General features: G+C 31.7%; 1 protein-coding gene across 4 annotated transcripts; it reads right to left on the reverse strand.

The window, feature by feature from the left end:
- Positions 1-1,185: 1,185 nt before the first annotated feature.
- On the reverse strand, positions 1,186-16,131 carry LOC106663654 (rho GTPase-activating protein 17-like). Of its 4 annotated transcripts, none has more exons than XM_024228305.1 (17): positions 15,358-16,131; positions 9,818-9,959; positions 9,614-9,690; positions 8,865-9,053; positions 8,601-8,703; positions 8,215-8,365; positions 8,006-8,155; positions 7,757-7,937; positions 7,486-7,701; positions 7,337-7,416; positions 7,109-7,250; positions 6,941-6,985; positions 3,117-3,741; positions 2,844-2,952; positions 2,596-2,712; positions 1,844-1,885; positions 1,186-1,491 (listed from the first exon to the last, which is right to left on the reverse strand). In XM_024228305.1, the coding sequence occupies exons 1-17, from the start codon at positions 15,408-15,410 to the stop codon at positions 1,409-1,411; spliced, it is 2,505 nt and encodes an 834-aa protein (XP_024084073.1). In that variant the 5' UTR covers positions 15,411-16,131; the 3' UTR covers positions 1,186-1,408. The 4 variants fall into 4 exon arrangements, with proteins under 4 accessions (XP_024084073.1, XP_024084074.1, XP_014244146.1 ...); XM_024228307.1 differs by lacking the exon at positions 1,186-1,491 and adding an exon at positions 1,542-1,676; XM_024228306.1 differs by lacking the exon at positions 1,844-1,885 and having other exon boundaries at positions 15,358-16,124.
- Between the last annotated feature and the right edge of the window lie 1,030 nt (positions 16,132-17,161).

Here is a 17,161-nt window from a genome sequence, read left to right on the forward strand (position 1 = left end):
GCAGGGCGGGGGACCGCGGTAGCCGAGTGGTTAGCATGAGAGACTCTCACGCCGCGGTCGTGGGTTCGATTCCCACCGTTGCCCCTGGCCCTTTTTTCCCAATAACCCCCGAAATTTGAACACACATATACGAATTTGTCACATGGCTAATATGCATAGTTCATAACGCCAAAAAAAAAAAAAAAAAAAAAAAAAAAAAAAAAAAAAAAAAAAAAAAAAAAAAAAAAAAAAAAAAAAAAAAAAAAAAAAAAAAAAGTAGGCAGGGCGGAGTAGATGGCTTGTCAATGTGCTAACTGCCTTTTTATCTGTATATGTTGTGATATCTGCCAACCCTTTTCTTGGTTTTTAATCCAACTACGGTCTTTCTAGTCGTTCTTACAGTTAGTACTAGAACTATCCTCTTGGGTATAAAAAATAGAAAATACTTTTTTTTTTTTTGAACATAATAAATTGTTTATTATCTTTGTAGTACAGTTTAACAAATATACAATTGATATATATAAATAATATAAATTAAATCCTGTTTTAATTGAAATGATGGAAGAAGTGACGCCTTTGCTAAAGCATACTAAAAGAAAGGAGAAAAAAAAGGAAAACTGTGCTAATCAGCATATCAAATGCTATTTGCATAAAAAGAAATAATACACAATAAAAACAGATAAAAATGATAAACTAAAACTAGTAATGTTCCTTTTATACACTCAAAAGCACAATATAATTTTTTATTTATTTTACTTTTTATCATTTAACTTTAAAGCGAATAACAAAAATGACTCGTCTTTGACATGTCATTGGATGAGCTTGAAAATGTTATGAAAAGCTCTTGTTCAATGTTTTTTTTAGTTTAGCGACTTAGATTAATCACTTGGGAGAAAGACACCCAATAAAGCTGAATAAAACTTACAATATTTTATAGATTATCTTTCCTAATTAGAACGATAAACATAAATATAACCTTTTTATATTTTAATTTGACAATATAAATAGATCACAATGATAATAAATCACTTTACTTTTCTTTTATTGTGCAGTATTACCATGAGGCACTCAAATAAATGTGAGAAAATGCGTTATTAAATTTTTTCTCTAAATACTTTCTGACGGTATCACATTTCTTATTTATTTACAGTAAGGATTTTTTAAATTATTTTTAATTTAAAATTTAAAAGAATGTTGGCTACAAACTTCAAACCAAACTCATTTTAATTAATTAATTTACAATAGAGTAATAACTAATAAAATAAAAAAGAAAAAGATAAAAGTTTCTTCTAAAGAGAGCTTATATTACAAATGCAAATGACTCGAGTTGGTAAAAAAAAGAAAAGAAAAAAAATACTGGACCAATGTCAAACTTTGTTCACTATCTTTAAAAAATTACAATCGTAAAATTCAGGTGACTTTTCAGTTGTCAGAGATTAGTGCTTTCCTTCCGTGTCGGGGAGACCACAGGGGGAGGAGGAGGTGTCGGCCTCGGTGGCCTCCTTTCAAAGCCTAAAAAAATATGTACAAAATCCATGAATGTTATTAAAGACTAAATGTAAAAAATAAACCAAACCAATGAATATTATAAACATTTTACTAATTTATTATCGATCATTTCGGTCCTATCGCCGCTGTCATCGGTCTGTTGAAAATGATTGCTAATAAACTTCAATCCACTCAGGAAATTCATCAATCTTAAAAGCATTTTACACTTTAGAGTTGAAGACAAGTAGTTTAATTAAAGATTTTTTAACTATTCAAGATTTAAATAGTCACAAGCTAAGCCTAATTTTATTAGTAAAACTTGAAATGCATGCTAGTTATTTATAACCGGAAAAACTGGCACTTCACTACAACTCACCGAGTTCTACTATAGGTATATAACTCAGCTCATCTTCCTCCTCTACAAAAATTTAAACTGTTACTAAAAAAACTAAACCATCACTGTTACCATGATCATTTCTTTTTTAATTAAACTTAATGTAAATAGCCTGAGAGGTGAAAAAAGAGGCCACCCTTAATATTTTAAATTATTTCTTAGACACATCTTCCATTCATAATCTTACAGCAATATTTGGTCCATTTTAAAGAATTAGAGATAAATAAAACATAGATAAACTCTCGCACTTTTGGATTTTGTATCTTTGAATAGTCATAGTTGTTTGAGCGATGGTTTTAAGTGATACAAATTCGGCTAGAATCATAGCATTGTTGGAATATGGAAGAAGTCAAGCATATTTGGCCAGGATGCTTAATCCCAGAACAACTGTCCGAAGGGTCTTCCATCCCTAACAAGATATTGGAGGTTACTCAAGAAGACAAGGATCAAGTCGCCATCATGTCACATCTCAGAGAGATGATCGTTTTATTGTTTTGAATCTACTCCGTAATTGACATTCTACCGCTGTTGAAATCAAGCGACTTCAACAAGTTAGAAATGTCAGTTTACGCAATGCAAGACGAAAACTTTCAGAAGCTGGACATGCGAGAAGGCCTTTATTGTCTTAAAAAATAAAAATTTATGACGATTGCAAGTATTTACTTTAAAAAAAAAAAAATGAGGGTGGCCAATTTTTATGCCTCTCAGTGTTTGTATATGCTAGAGGATTTTACCAGTGTCAATTATACATCCTTCAGAAGCAGCTCTCTGATGTCCTGATTGATTACCAAGAGACTCCGGTTTTTTCGGTTTCTCAGGCTTCTCGCCACTCTCTCGTCTCTCTTTTGGCTCTGAAAAATAACAATAAATATTTCAATAAGTCTGTTTAAAATCAGAATTTGCTCCCTTGAGGAGGGCTGTAAACACATAAACAAATAAATTATCCGAAATTAATATTTTTTATATATAAAAGTCTGTGTACCTGGTAATTTATTATCGGCAAGAACTTTATCGCTTTGTATTTGAATGATAGCAACTTGTTTTTTATCCACAGAATACATATGAGCCCTTTCTAAGCTTCTGCCTTCACCCTGGAAATTTTTAGAAAATAATTTATATTAATATTCAAGATATTCCAAATGAGTATGTTCATTGACCATACAAATATTTATTAAAATCTAGAATATGATGAGAATTTTTGAAAATATCAATTATATTCAGATATTATTTTAAGTATAAATTAATTAAAGCTTACATCAGGTGATGATTCAAGAACAGGCCTGTTTAACCTGAAAGAGAGACTCTGTGGTCTTTGTAAACTATGCAAATTAGCCGGACGTTCAGGTATAGCGGGTCTTTCAACTTTTTCGCCGTCTATAGACGTCCTGGGAGCAGGCTTTGGTGGCTTTTTCCTTTCCATTGTCGCATAAATGCCCTCTTGCGTGTACTTGACCTTCCGTACATCCTCGCCGGACTTAGACGTCCTTTTATCCAAGACTCCGAGCTTACGGTTCGACATGTCGCAATTTTCCCGCCGTTCCGAGTCTGAGAATTCATCGAAAGACGGTAGATCGAGTTTCTCATTCAGCCTCGACGCTTGTTGAAGGTTGACCTGTTCGATGGCTTTCGTAGGCGTCTGCGTCTCTGCGTCCTCCTTCTTGCTCTCTCGTGTGTCGGTTTTCTTGTCGCACTTTGTAAACTGCTCGATTTTCGCGTCGTCGTACAATTTACTCTTTGGCCTGTCCTCTTTCGCCTTCTTCTCTTTGGCCTTTTCATCGTTTTGATGCTTATCGTCTTTATATAGATGAACAGGTGGTGTCGGAGCAGTAGATTTGTGTTTTCTAGACCTGACAGCCGGCTTCGGGCTCCCTTGAGGAGGGCTGTAAACACATAAATAAATAAATTATCCGAAATTAAACACAAATTAAATTTAAAAATATACATATTAATTTAATAATCTCAATTGTTGTATTGGAAATAATAAAACAACTAAAAAAATCTTAATAAACATATAAACATCCCAATAAAACATTAACATTCAAACATTCAATAATTGTTATTCCTTTTAAAAGTATAAAAATGCATCCTAGCATTCAATAATCCAAGCACTAAACAAAAATTTAAAAAACTATAATTTATGATTAATATTAACAATTACTTTTAATACTTTGTTATATTGAAAATTGTATCCATATTTGCCAATGTTAGAGTTGGTTTTTTTGTGTTCTTTTCTAAACTTGCTATCATTTTTAACCAATTTACTGAAGTTGACCAATAAATGATTTTTTTTTAATACTTCTAAGCAGTTCATGTTTAAGTTTATTTGGTGTTGAAGGGCTATTGTGTTTTTATTTATTATGTTTATTTATGACAATTATGAACGGTTGTAAATAATCAAATATTTTATTAATATTAAGTTTAAATACTTTATGGTATATCCTTGATCAGGCAAATTGGGCGTTTGAAGATGCTTGGCCAAAAAAGTATACAGTGAAGCTTCCCTTAACGGACACTTCCCTCGAAACAGGGCAAAGACATACAGATCTACTTATCTAACATCCTTTATACTGAAAAACTTGAGCGGCTAGTTGAAAGAACATGTAAGTATTTGATAATACTCATTTTGAAGCAATGATCATATCACTGAGACGGCGAAGAACTGGCGAAACCTACTGCGTGGATATGATCAATGCAAAAAAAGCATAAAACTTTTTAAAAAATACTGTACTTAAAAATACACTCAATATTCCACAAAAAAGTAGAAGTGTCGAGAGTCTGCAGAGGAATATTCTTGTCTCTTGTCATGGTAGTGGATGATTAAGCAAAACTAAATGAAACAGAATCTATATCCAAGGCTATGCAGATGACATTCAAGAGGAAATTTTGCCTCAACATTAAAAGAGCAACAATGTTTAAGTGCTCATCACAGAGACTTAAATCAAACCCCCAAAAACTATACTAATTGTCTTTCAAAAAAAAAAAAAAAATTGAAATACAAGGATAATCTTTAATAAGAGAACCTGGAACCTTCACTGCATATCATCACAATAAGCAAAATATCTGTTATGGCCACAAGAATTAGCCAAATCTTGGGGATTAAAACAAAAATGGCCCTGTAAAAAGACCCAAAATAACCTACGGCTCACTAATCTGGTGGACAAAGCTCAACAAAAACAAGTTCAAACATTAGGCAGCATAAAAAGATTGGTAAATTTATTATGTATCACAAGGAAAACACTGCTAAAAATCTACCTCCCTTGAAAAAATTTTACAAACAGAAGCGAGGGAAAGCTCTTTAGGCTCCAGAAACAATCTAACTAAATGCTTCGGGCACACAATAATAATTGATAAAATCAGACAACCATTCTTAGAAATGGAGACTGACTATACGATTTATGTAAATTCAAATGTTTCCTTTGTTTGATCAAAGTTTGTTAAAAAAAAATATAAAAAAAAAGTCTCTTAATAGAAAGTGACATAACTGCGCTACGGTTTATTCACACGTGTTTAATTGGCCAGTGCTAGTCACTCGAGCCTGAGTATACCAGTAATTAGACCAATTCCAGGGATATACATAAAAACCGTCGACTATCTAGAACCACCTATGAATATACTTTCAAGCGATTTCCAAAAAGAGTGAGAAAATAAATTTCAAAAAGTGAATTATGAGAATGACAAGTGTAGTGTCCAGTTGATTTGGTCCAATTTTGGCAATAATATTGAATTGTTCAATGCTAAAATGTATAAAAACTATTAACACTAAAGCAATAATTTTAGTTTATTTTTTAATTCAGAAATTAACTTTTTATTCAAGAACCATACACATTACTTAAGTCCACTCGAAAAAATATATAAATGATACAGTTAGTTGATAAATAATTTACTTTAAGGTTAAATCGTAGCAGTGAGACATTTGGATTTTTAACTTTTATTATTTTTTATCATGTTAAATCTTAATTATACATGATTTTTTCTAAATGAAAAGTTTGTGCCACAGGCGAGATTCAAACCCAAGACCTTCGGCCTAGATTTTCATATAAAATTATAAATTTAGAGAACAATTGACATATTCTAGACATTAAGTATTTATATTTGATTCCATAGACCTAATGAATAAAATAATATTTTGAAGAAAAACTAATTTATTCTGGGACAGGAGTGTCCCTTTAGAATAATCTGTAGGTTAAAGTAAAAATTATTACCATTTTGATACAAAAATAAACCTTGTCGTGGTGATCAACATAAAAACAACGGACCTATAAGATGGACTTTTAGAAAAATAATAATTACCGTGTAAATTTAAATTGAAGTTAAATAGACTCAGTTTGGAGGAAGAGGAGACGCATTTACAGGAGATTGTCTACAAGAGGTAAGAGAATTGGCATTGCGATAGTTAGGGGGAGGGAGTTCCAGAATTTTGGGGCTCGGACAAGCAAAACCATAAGTTGCACGTTTTGTACTGGGGAGATGAGCGCGTATTGCAGGAGAGGAAAGAGGATTTGAATCGGATGAGCTGAATAAAGTAATGAGGACGATGGGTGTTATTGGCCTGGTAAAGGAAGGAATCAAGGAAAATTCAACTTCAGAAAGAGGAATAGAGCCAGGATAGATCCGAATACAGCCGTGATATCCTGGACCCTCGGGGGATGCCGAATATAAACTTGGCACGACAGTTCATTTATCTTTTTAGGCGCTTATTTTCCTTATTAATTATTTCTTATTATTTTAAGATAAAAATTAATGTTTTAAATGTTAAACTTTTTTTAAAGGAGAAAGATAACTTCAAATTGTTTAAGCACTGAGTCATACAAATGATAATGGCTCACTGCTATTATCTAATTAAAAAAAAAAAAAGGATCATTCTCCAACCACTAACATTCACTAATCTAGAGAGGAAATGTTAAAAAAATGGGATAACAAAAGCTTTTGTTAAAAAAAAAAAGAAAAAAAAAACAGAAAGAAAATTACAAAATAAAATAAAACAGCTAGACAGTTTTCCGTCCGACTAACATTTAATAAAGCTATCACTAACATCAGACTTCACAATCCCATTGGAAAATGCCTAAACACTGTACCTACCAGAATAGCTTGTAGCTCGAAGGCCGAAATCCGTGTTGTTTTTTTCTAATAAAAAGCACAACGATTAAACAACTGGTTCATTTAATTTGAACGGATTGAGAAACCCTTTTGACCGCAAAATGGTTATTTTTAAAGGTAAAGAACGAATTTGGTGGGAGGGCTATTTACCTGTTGTGATCAGACAGGCTGTCATTCGACTGCGCCCTTTTAATATCCGTCGTAACTTCGCTCTCATTCTGATGCTCGTTCATTACTCCGTTTTGAGGTGCTTCAGACCGATTGAACTGGATTGTCAGAAAAAATTCCATTTCTAAAAAATATTAAAATATTAACAATTTGATAAAACTTGAGGATAAGATTTGCCGTAAATCTTCAGTAAATTAAAATGAGACTTACCTCCAGGAAAAAATAAATCAGCGTAAGTCACGAGTGTTACAACTATCACACTATGAAGGCTTGCTACATTCATGTTAATACTGTAAGTAAAACCCAATTAATTAATTTTTATATACATAAATGATATACAAAAAAAAAAAAATACGTACCCTAAACTCTCACTTTCTTTCTCATTCCAAATCAAATTTGGAGCCAGGACAATTGCTATATTTTGAGGAGTCATTTTATTCGTTTCTTTACTGTTTGCAAGACTTGAAAAAAACTTAATTAAATAATGAAGATTGTCGAAATTGGCTTGAGGTAGGCTATTGATGACAGCGCTCATAGCCTTCAAACCGTCTTTTGTATTGCCATTCGTCAACACCCTATATTTTAAATAGATATAGTAAAAAAAAACCTTGAATAATTTTTAAAAATTACCTGGCAGCAGCCATCCACTGGTCGTACAACGCATTTGTAAGCAGAGGCTCTGGCAGTTCTCTCAAATACGATTTCAATACACCGGCAAATACGTGCGGATCCCTGTACTCCGTTAATGCAGTGTGGAGCTGGAGGCATTTAGCGTCGAGGCTTAGTTTCATCCTCCGCAATTTTGAAGCTCCTAAAAAAAATCCAAATTCAAATAAAACCTTTTAATTTTAAATTTAAAAAAAAAAAAAAATGACATACCAGGTGCTACCCTGAAAAGTCCTTCTTCAGCAATACCAGTCAGAGCTATAATACCACAGACACAAAGCTCAATCGGATATGCTATTTTACGTCCTGTTACCCTTAAGTGATCCTCAAGAGGAAGGCCAAAAACCTTTGAATTGCAATTTTCTATTGACAAAACACAAAAGTTAAAAAAAAAATAAAATAGTTATTTTAGGGCAACGTACTTATTGTTCCCTCCATTTCTACGATAAGCTCATTTAAAAACGCACTCGCTGTATCATGGTGTTGTTTTTGCAGTATAACATACTGTAGCAGTGTAGCCGAAAGCTCGGCTTCTTTTGAAAGCAACTGAAAAATTTCACACGCAAGAGTATCCTGAAAAACACAATTTTAATTTAGTCGATGACCGGTTTTGGTCTGCGAGTCGGTGAACTCATGCCGAACCGGCACAGGGTCGCACTGGGTCTGTCTCCACTCGTGGGTTTTTTAATTATAAAAACATGTTTCAGCACCGAAATGTGTCTGAATAAGTGGAATAATAAGTGACCCTGTGCCGGTTCAACATGAATTTTAATTTATTTCACATTTTGACATCAAACAATGTCCATACCCTGCATTGTTCAACTTTAGCCTCTGCTTCTTCCCATTCTTCTTTAATAAAATCTACTTTAGACCCGGGCGCGGCATTTCCATGTTTGGTAGCCTGGATATACCTGTAAAGAAACAAATATTCAAAATAACTCATTTAAATTTAAAACAATTTATTGTTGAAAAGATATTTAATTAAAATAAGTTTTGATTGATTAGTCACATTAAATTAATAATTTATAATCGTCAAAACAAATTAATTTTATATATCATGAGTTCTTTTTACCTTGTTTTTGCCGAGTCCATGTCAAGAATAAGTTTAGAGAGTGTTTTTTTATGCTTTAAAATATTTGGGTAATCATTTTCGCATACGTTCAGCAAAGGGTCAATAATTTTGCTCTCGACAGTCATCTCATGCGAGACGATCGACTGCCCGAGAGTGAGCTGTATTTTGCCGCAGTCGGTGACAATTTGCCTGCAGAATATATACAATTAAAATTTCAACAGGAAACAATTGTAACAATAAATTAAAAGTGGAGGAGGGGAATTGATGACGATGATAATGATGCTAATAAGTACTAGAATAACATTACAATATTTCTATCAATTGTACTGAAGGTTGTTGAACAATATACTGCAGCAGGGAATTTTCTTTATTAACAGAACATTTTCAACAGCGTGATATGAGTCCTCTTCAGTGTAAAATTGTAGAATAAATAACAAGGTTTAATTACTATGTAAAAAAATATATAAATTTTAATATTTAAATTCATACGTCATTTAAAGAATTAATTTCAAAGTAAATGTCAAAAGGAACCAAAAAAAGAAATCTCCGGGCTGGAAATTGACCTATGACTCGAGAGAGTGAGGTAGTTTGGTGTTTCAACCTTGGCTAAAGTGTACACATCCTGACTCATAGCCCACTGATTGCATCATGTGATATCTTCAAGCATCAAATCGAGTTATTCCCAAGCTTTGATTAAAGGGTGGTGGAGGAAGCAATTTATATTGTAGCGTATCAATTCTGCACGTTACCTGAGCAAGTGGTCGTCATCGTGACGGGAAGCCAATTCTATCAAAGTATGGCCGAGGAGGTGTTCAGGATTTTTTTTCTAAACGAGAAAATCAAAAGAAAAAAAAATTAAAAACTAAATATGATTTTACAGCACATAAAAAATTAAGAAATCTACGTAAAGAAATTCCATACTGAGAACAATTTTCTGATGAAAATATTTTTACCAGTCTTTTTTCTATGTCATGTCCAGGGCCGAGTGATGGGTTGCCCAGTTTTTTACCAGCGGTGCTGCACACATTGCGGAAAAATTCTATCCTCTTTTCAGTGCCGACAAGGTCATAGGATAGCGCTTCAGTCTTTTCGGCTCTGAAAGAAAATTTAATAATTAGATTTAAAAAACTATTTAAAATTATGTGTTTATACAAAATTAATAATATTGATATCAACTGGTACTTGAAAATTATATATATAAAAAAGGGGTTTAACAAATCTGGTTCGTGTAATTTTAAATTAATTAATAAATAACGTTAAGAATTTTTTTTTTTTGTAAATCATTTGTGAGGAAATGCAAGCAAGTTGAAATGGTTTTTGATGACTAGGCGTAAAATTTAATGCACATTAAGAGAATTTTTGCTGCTGAGAAAACTCTCTACTGCTCTGTGCTTATTCATTATATCTTAAATAAATTATTTAGGGGGAAATCATTAATGTTTTGTTAATTTTAAACAGATAATGTTTAGTAATTTTACAAAATAGTTTATACAGGATGGAGGGAAAAAAGGAGCATCCAAGACTATTTCCCAGTCTGACATTAATAATTTATTACATAAACTGTATACATAAGCCAAATTTTCACCGCTTTAATAAAGAGCCAATCAAAAAATATTAAGCTAAGATAATCTATAAAAATGATATTTTTTCTAATCATACCGAATCCTCATGTTTTCCTTACATTTTAGATCCTTTTATACTTAATTAAAATATAAATAAATAATTACTTAAAATTAGAATTGCTGTTAATAATTGTCAAAAGTTATTAGTTTTTATATATAAAGCATAGAACTAAACATATTATCCACATATCTGTAAATTGCATGAATAATACCCTTCAATAGAAAACAAAATTAGATTTACCCTAAATTTGATAGAGAAATGATTAAATTTAATTACATTATTGAGTTATGAGTCATAGTGTGTGGGCCTGACAGGAATTAATGTAAGAATTGAGGAATATGTTTCAAAATAGCCTCTTATCTATTTGTGAAAGGCGAATAATTACCCAATTCAATGTTTTACCCGACTAAGAAATTAATTATTAATTATCCCATGGTAATAAGAAATTTATTATAATACAAAAAAAATCAGTCATCCAAAATAATCTAGTCAGGTTTTCTCTATTTAGTATTTTATCAAATAAAAGGGTCGATAAACTGAGAAATCGACCAATCAGCAAACAAACTTGTTAATTTACAAACAATCACGTCCGATTTTTGTGAAATGTTTACAGCTCTTTGTTCAGTTAATAACTATCACAATACTATGTGGTTTAGAGAGGTTGAAAAGTCAAATGGTAATCAATTTCGTCGTGGATTTTAATTTATTCTTAGTCTGAATAACAACCTGGGTAAAAAGTTCAAATTTGAACTGCAGTTTCAATTTCACTCGACCCTCCAGCACAACTGCAAGTTTTATTTCCTCCCTCAGAAGATCACAACATACCACTTCCTGTTGAGAAAATGTTACCACATGGTTTGTAAACGTGTCAGGGTTTCTTCAAATTCTTTTATCAGGATGTAAACATTTCGTATTCATTGATGTCAATCTTTTTCATACGTCCCTGTTCAATGAACCTTTTTTTAATTACAAGATAATCTTAAGCATTACAAATGTTGCTTAAAATCTTGCATGTTTAATGCTTGACTGTTGTAAAATATCTTTGATAGAATGTATTTGAATTTATTAGTGATGTACTATTTTTTCATGTAGTCTTTTTTTCATTTATCATATCCAGTAAAGTCTGCATTCAAAGGATCAACATTATAAAGACTTATATTTTCTTTAAGTCAATAGCAAATATTAAAATTAAAGCATGGTAAAATAAAATGAAATAAGGCCAGGATTTTTTTCCTATCAAACCAAAGATAGAAGAATTTGTAAAATTATTATAAGCTATCTAATCACTTATGCCAGTCCTTTTTTAAAAACAATTCGTACTAAAAATATTGCGTAAAAACTGGAATTACAAAAATCAACATTGGCTTGTTACCAAGTTAATTGTTATTGTTATATTATATAACACAAAAATTATAATTAAAAACATCACTTATTAACAATAATCTAACCTGAGAGGCCAAAATAAAAATAAAGAAATAATTGATAAATAATTAACATATTTATACAATTTTGCATTTGAATATGTAAATAATAAACTAGTGAAACAAGGTAAGTCAAACCATAAAAACACTGGATAATCACAACTCTATTTTCAATCTTTTTCATTATAAATTCTCAGTTTATAATTTAATATTACAAATAATAAGTAATAACGATATAAACTTTTTTATTTTGCAATTTTACCAATGATTGTATTATAAATGGTTTAAAAGAAAAATTTAACCCAGTAACAAACGGAGATTAAACACTTTCCTGACACATTGTAAGATTGTGATCGGTGTGAGATTTTTATACGGTTTGAATCTGATAATTTGTCAGTGTGTTTGTCTTTTCGCTGTCATATTTTTGCCAACATGATTTTTATCTAAAATCCAACGACGACTGAAGAAAATTCAATTCGATCAAAAGAAAAAACATGGAAATGTAACTTTTTCCCTTCTTCATTGCAGGAATTTTATGTAAATATTGTTTTGGCAACTATTTATAAATTATTACAATAATGCATAACATACAAATATTTATAGAAATTAAACCAATTTCAGACATGCACCGGTTGACATGCAATTTTAAAAACGGTAAAAGGCTATGGAAATAATCTAGGACAATGGGATTTTTTTTTTGAAGCCAACTTTATATGGAACAATGCTGGAATTTTATTTGAAAAAGTTGATTTTTCTAAATATTTATATCAATATTTTTTCATTATATAAAGCTGTTTTATTTGAGGTGGTGAACTTCAAATTCTGCCTGTAATCTGGGTTGGTCTGTCAGACCCGTTTGAACAATTTGCATCTTCAGTTTGAAACAAGTCAACCCAGTAAGAATAGGCAGGCTAAATTTCGTGTTTTTGGACCAATTCAGGTGGGAAAACTATCAGAAAATGGGATTTATCAGCTTTCTGAGATTGCGGTTGATGTAAGCTGATGTTTGAACTTGACTTATCAACTTAGCACTTTTGATATCACTCTGCCATTATTACATATGTAGCAAGTTTTATTGATTATTAACATTTTTATTGTATATTTAATTAATTGTGTCATAGGCTACAATTGGAATAAAAATGGGAAATCAAAATGAGAAGTTTGAAGCATGTGCAATCAAAACCATGGAAGGTCAAGTGGTAGAGCAACGAAGTATTTATCCAAAGATTGTTGGCTCGAATCCCTGTGACATAAATTTTTCATTTCAAAAAATTGTGTATAAGAAATATAAATAATTAGATCAATGTCAATTTTAGACCCAGTGACAGTTTGATCCAACCTAGAAGGTAAATGGAAAAATAATCTAAGCTAGGAAAATGGGAATTTTTTGTACCCAACTTTATATGAAACAATACTGAAATTTGGTTTAAAAATATCTATTTTCTAAATATTTATTATCAATTAATATTATAATATTGCATTTAATACTGTTTGCAAAACTAACAGAAAAAAAGGAGATTATCAGCTTTCTGAGATTGTAGTCAGTGTAAACTGTCATTATAGCAAATATCATCATAATCCATTTTAGACACAGTGGGAAGTCTAATTAACCGGGAAAACAAACATGGAAATAATCCAAGGTATGGTTGTTAATAAGTCAAGAATAAATAAATACATATTTAGAAAATAAACTTTTTTAAACAATATTACAGCCTTGTTTTATATAAAGTAGACCAGAAAAAAATCCCATTATTCTAGATTGGATTTTTTATGTTTTTTTTTCTCTTTGTCAGATTAAACTGTCACTGGGTCAGAAATGGATCATGATGACACTTCATAAGGACTGTAATTGCAAAAGCATAACAAGTTGATAAGTCAAGTTAAAGGATCAACTTATATTGACCACAAGCTCAGAAAGCTGATAATTTTTTAATTTATTTATATTTATTTTGTAATACTATCAAATTTGTATTACAAATCTAGGGCAAAATTAAATCCAGCCTAGAAAACTGATCGTCTCCATTTTTTCTGTTAGTTTTTCATTCAATGATACAACATTAATTGATAATAAATATTTAGAAAAATCAACTTTTTTAAACAAAATTCCAACCTTGTTTCATATAAAATTGGGTAGAAAAAAAATCTCATAGATCTTTTGACTTCACTTTGTCATTATGACATGTCATCATGATCCTGAAACATTTTAGACCTAGTGACAATTTAATCCGACTGAGAAGGCAAACAAGGAAATAATCTATGACAATGAGATTTTTTTTTCCAACCCAACTTTAAATGGAACAAAGTTGGAATTTCATTTAAAAAAGTTGATTTTTCTAAATATTTATTATCAATATTTTTTCATTATATAAAGCTGTTTTATTTGGGGTGGAGAACTTGAAATTGGTCGTTACCGATCGTTTTGGTCAGCCTGTGGACACGTTTCGACCCAGTGACAGTTTAATCAAATCAAGAAAGCAAATGGGAATAATCCAAACTAGGAGAATGGGTTTTTCTTTTAACTTTATTTGGAATGATGCTGGAATTTTGTATAAAAATGTAAAAAAAAAAATTTAATATAAAATCTTGAAATTTTAGCATATTTTCTTTATAATTGTTGTAGGGGAATAGAAACAAAACACTGGTTGAAATAATATAATCTGTTTTATATAATTTGGGTAATTATCAAGAAATTTGGACGTGTCCTCTCTGGGCCGGTCTCATCACGTTTCATCATTTCGCCATCTTCGGTATGAGACATGCCAACCCAGCGAAGAGCGAAGATAAAAAGGTCAAATAATCAACGTTGTAAATTACAGCCTGGATTTAATTTTTATAAGAAAAACTATCGGATTATCGGTTTCATGAGATTCGTTGTAAGCAGATGCTTCAACTTGATGACATCAATGCGTGCTTTTGACTTCATGCTGTCTGCTATGTAATATATGCTATAACATATGAATTATTACATGACATTAATATATGAATGTCGCTTGATAAATCTAGTTAAAATTGTGTAGTTTAAAAGAAAAAATCTTCAATAAAAACTGTGGGACTTTTGTCTTTTTAGGTTTTTTTAATAAATATTAGATTTTTGAGATGAAAGTATTGATTTTAAGGGATTCGAATTAGGAATCAGAAGATTTCGTTCTTGTATTTGTGAGGATAATTTATATATAAAAAACACTTCTGATTTGGCCTTCGTTGCTAATATTTTTAGCATATGAGTTCTCCCTGACACATTCAATCGACACTCGAAGGTGATAAGGAAATCGGGTGCTCAAAAAAATGATAAAATATAGAGGAAAAGGAAAACAAAAGTGAAAAATGTGGAGGTATGAATAAAATTGGCCATCGCCCAAGTCGGTTGGATGGAAATGGAACATTCAGTTGGAAACGGAACGAACCCTTCGGAGGGCTGTCAGGGACAGGGTGTTGTTTTGAAAACCTACCTCGAAAATCTTTGGTCAGCGAGTTGCTTCACCCTGAAGAACTGTTTCTTCATTTTTGTTGTCTTTTTCTTCCGTCGGCCGTCCGCTAACTCCAGCTACATCCTCCGTTGTCAGAGCAGAATGGATAACCGAGCCAGTCCTGGGACGAAAAACTTTGGTACATCTCCCGAGACTGATTAACGTCCACCCCGCCCAAGGTTACGCTCCAATAAAAAAAAGGGGGCCGATTGTAAACCGAATCTGTCCAATTGGTCGTGTCTGTCGCGAAACTCGAACGGGAGACGGACACTTGGCGGATTGCTTGACACGAGCCGGACAGGAGTTAAAAACCACCGACTTTTATCCCTCGTCTCACTGGATTATGATTAACCTGCCGCGGCGAACTAAAATAGAAGAACAACAACATCATTATCAACAGGCAGCGCTGCTTGACGCTCCCCTCCGCGATCGCCGACACGACACGAGACGTAACCTTCATTTAAAATTTCAAATCCAACCTCAGTACACAAATGTTCAGTAAAATTTGAAAATTTTTGAACGGAGCGGTTGGAAACGGCGACGTGGACGTCGGTCTCGTGACTGATTTCTTCGTCTCGATGCTCCGCTGGCTTTACCCCATTTTCTTGATTCTGTTGAATATTAAATTTATTCCAACGACCGACTCCCTGTAATGAAACTGTGGCGCATTAATTAAATTTTTCTTCCAGACCACATTTATATTAATTACTAGTTTTCACAATTCATCTTAAAAGCCTAGTTTTAAAATTGAACATATTTTCAATATAGATTCATTGAACTACACATACATTTAATTAAAAAAATTCTGGGTACACCATGCTCCACATTGTCACTGTTGCATCTAAACAAATCAAACAATTATTTTTACTGAGAAATCTCAAATGTAATGTATCTCAAAGAGTTTTAATTAATGATTATTTGGAGATCATTAAATGCAGTCCGATGGTAACCATAGGTTTAGAAAAACATTTTCTTTACCGTGCCAATGTTCTTTGATCTTTATTGAGATCATCTTCAGGGCCTGGGATTTATAAACATTGTTTAAATTATACAAATGCAGGATATGAAAAAATGAATTTGTACAATGCTAGAAATTCATTTTTTCATATCTAACAAGAATTTGTATAATTTAAACAATGTTTATAAATCCCAGGCCCTGATGATGATCTCATTAGATTGAAACGTTGGCACGATAAAGAAAATGTTTTTTTAAACCTACGCCACATTAAACCACATCTCACGATCTCCAAATAATCATTAACTAACAGTCACTAAACACCACACAGTTTTAATTAATATTTATTTTTATTTTTCCAATTGTATAATGTTTTGCCCTAGTGGTCACTAACTAAAGCAATGAGAATTTTACAGAATTTGAAATATAGGGAATGCTGCAGAGAAACATTTACTAAATTAAATATTATGACTTTGCCCAGTCTTACCAGAATTACAACGTGTAATGTATTTTACAAAGTGAGACTGTAAAAAATTTAATTCTGTATGTAATCGCTATATGAGAAAAAGTAATAAAATAGCTGAGTGGCTTAACCTTAAACTATGTGAAAACGCTTGTTTATATTGGGCTATATAATTGTTTAATAATCTACAAGATGATGTCAAACTGTTACCTGAAAAACAAAATTTAAACTTAAAATAACAAAATTCCAGTTTTTTTTTTTTCATGTATTAATATATGAACTCTGAGATAGCTCTACTTCATAAGGATGTTGAAGCTTTAACTAATATTTTCCTTATAAAGTTAAGTGCTGTCATGCTTGGAATTGTT

This window comes from Cimex lectularius, unplaced genomic scaffold (assembly GCF_000648675.2).
Source record: "Cimex lectularius strain Harlan isolate CLEC.00 unplaced genomic scaffold, Clec_2.1 scaffold1, whole genome shotgun sequence".
Classification (NCBI taxonomy): domain Eukaryota; kingdom Metazoa; phylum Arthropoda; class Insecta; order Hemiptera; family Cimicidae; genus Cimex; species Cimex lectularius.

Bases quoted from the DNA above. Each gene is read 5' to 3' on its own strand.
- LOC106663654 (XM_024228305.1), bottom strand. From the start codon at position 15,410: ATGAAGAAACAGTTCTTCAGGGTGAAGCAACTCGCTGACCAAAGATTT. The intron at 7,417-7,485 runs GTACGTATTTTT...TTTTACTTACAG, and splicing joins AAAGAAAGTGAGAGTTTAGG to TATTAACATGAATGTAGCAA. The intron at 2,713-2,843 runs GTACACAGACTT...GTTATTTTTCAG, and splicing joins TGCCGATAATAAATTACCAG to AGCCAAAAGAGAGACGAGAG.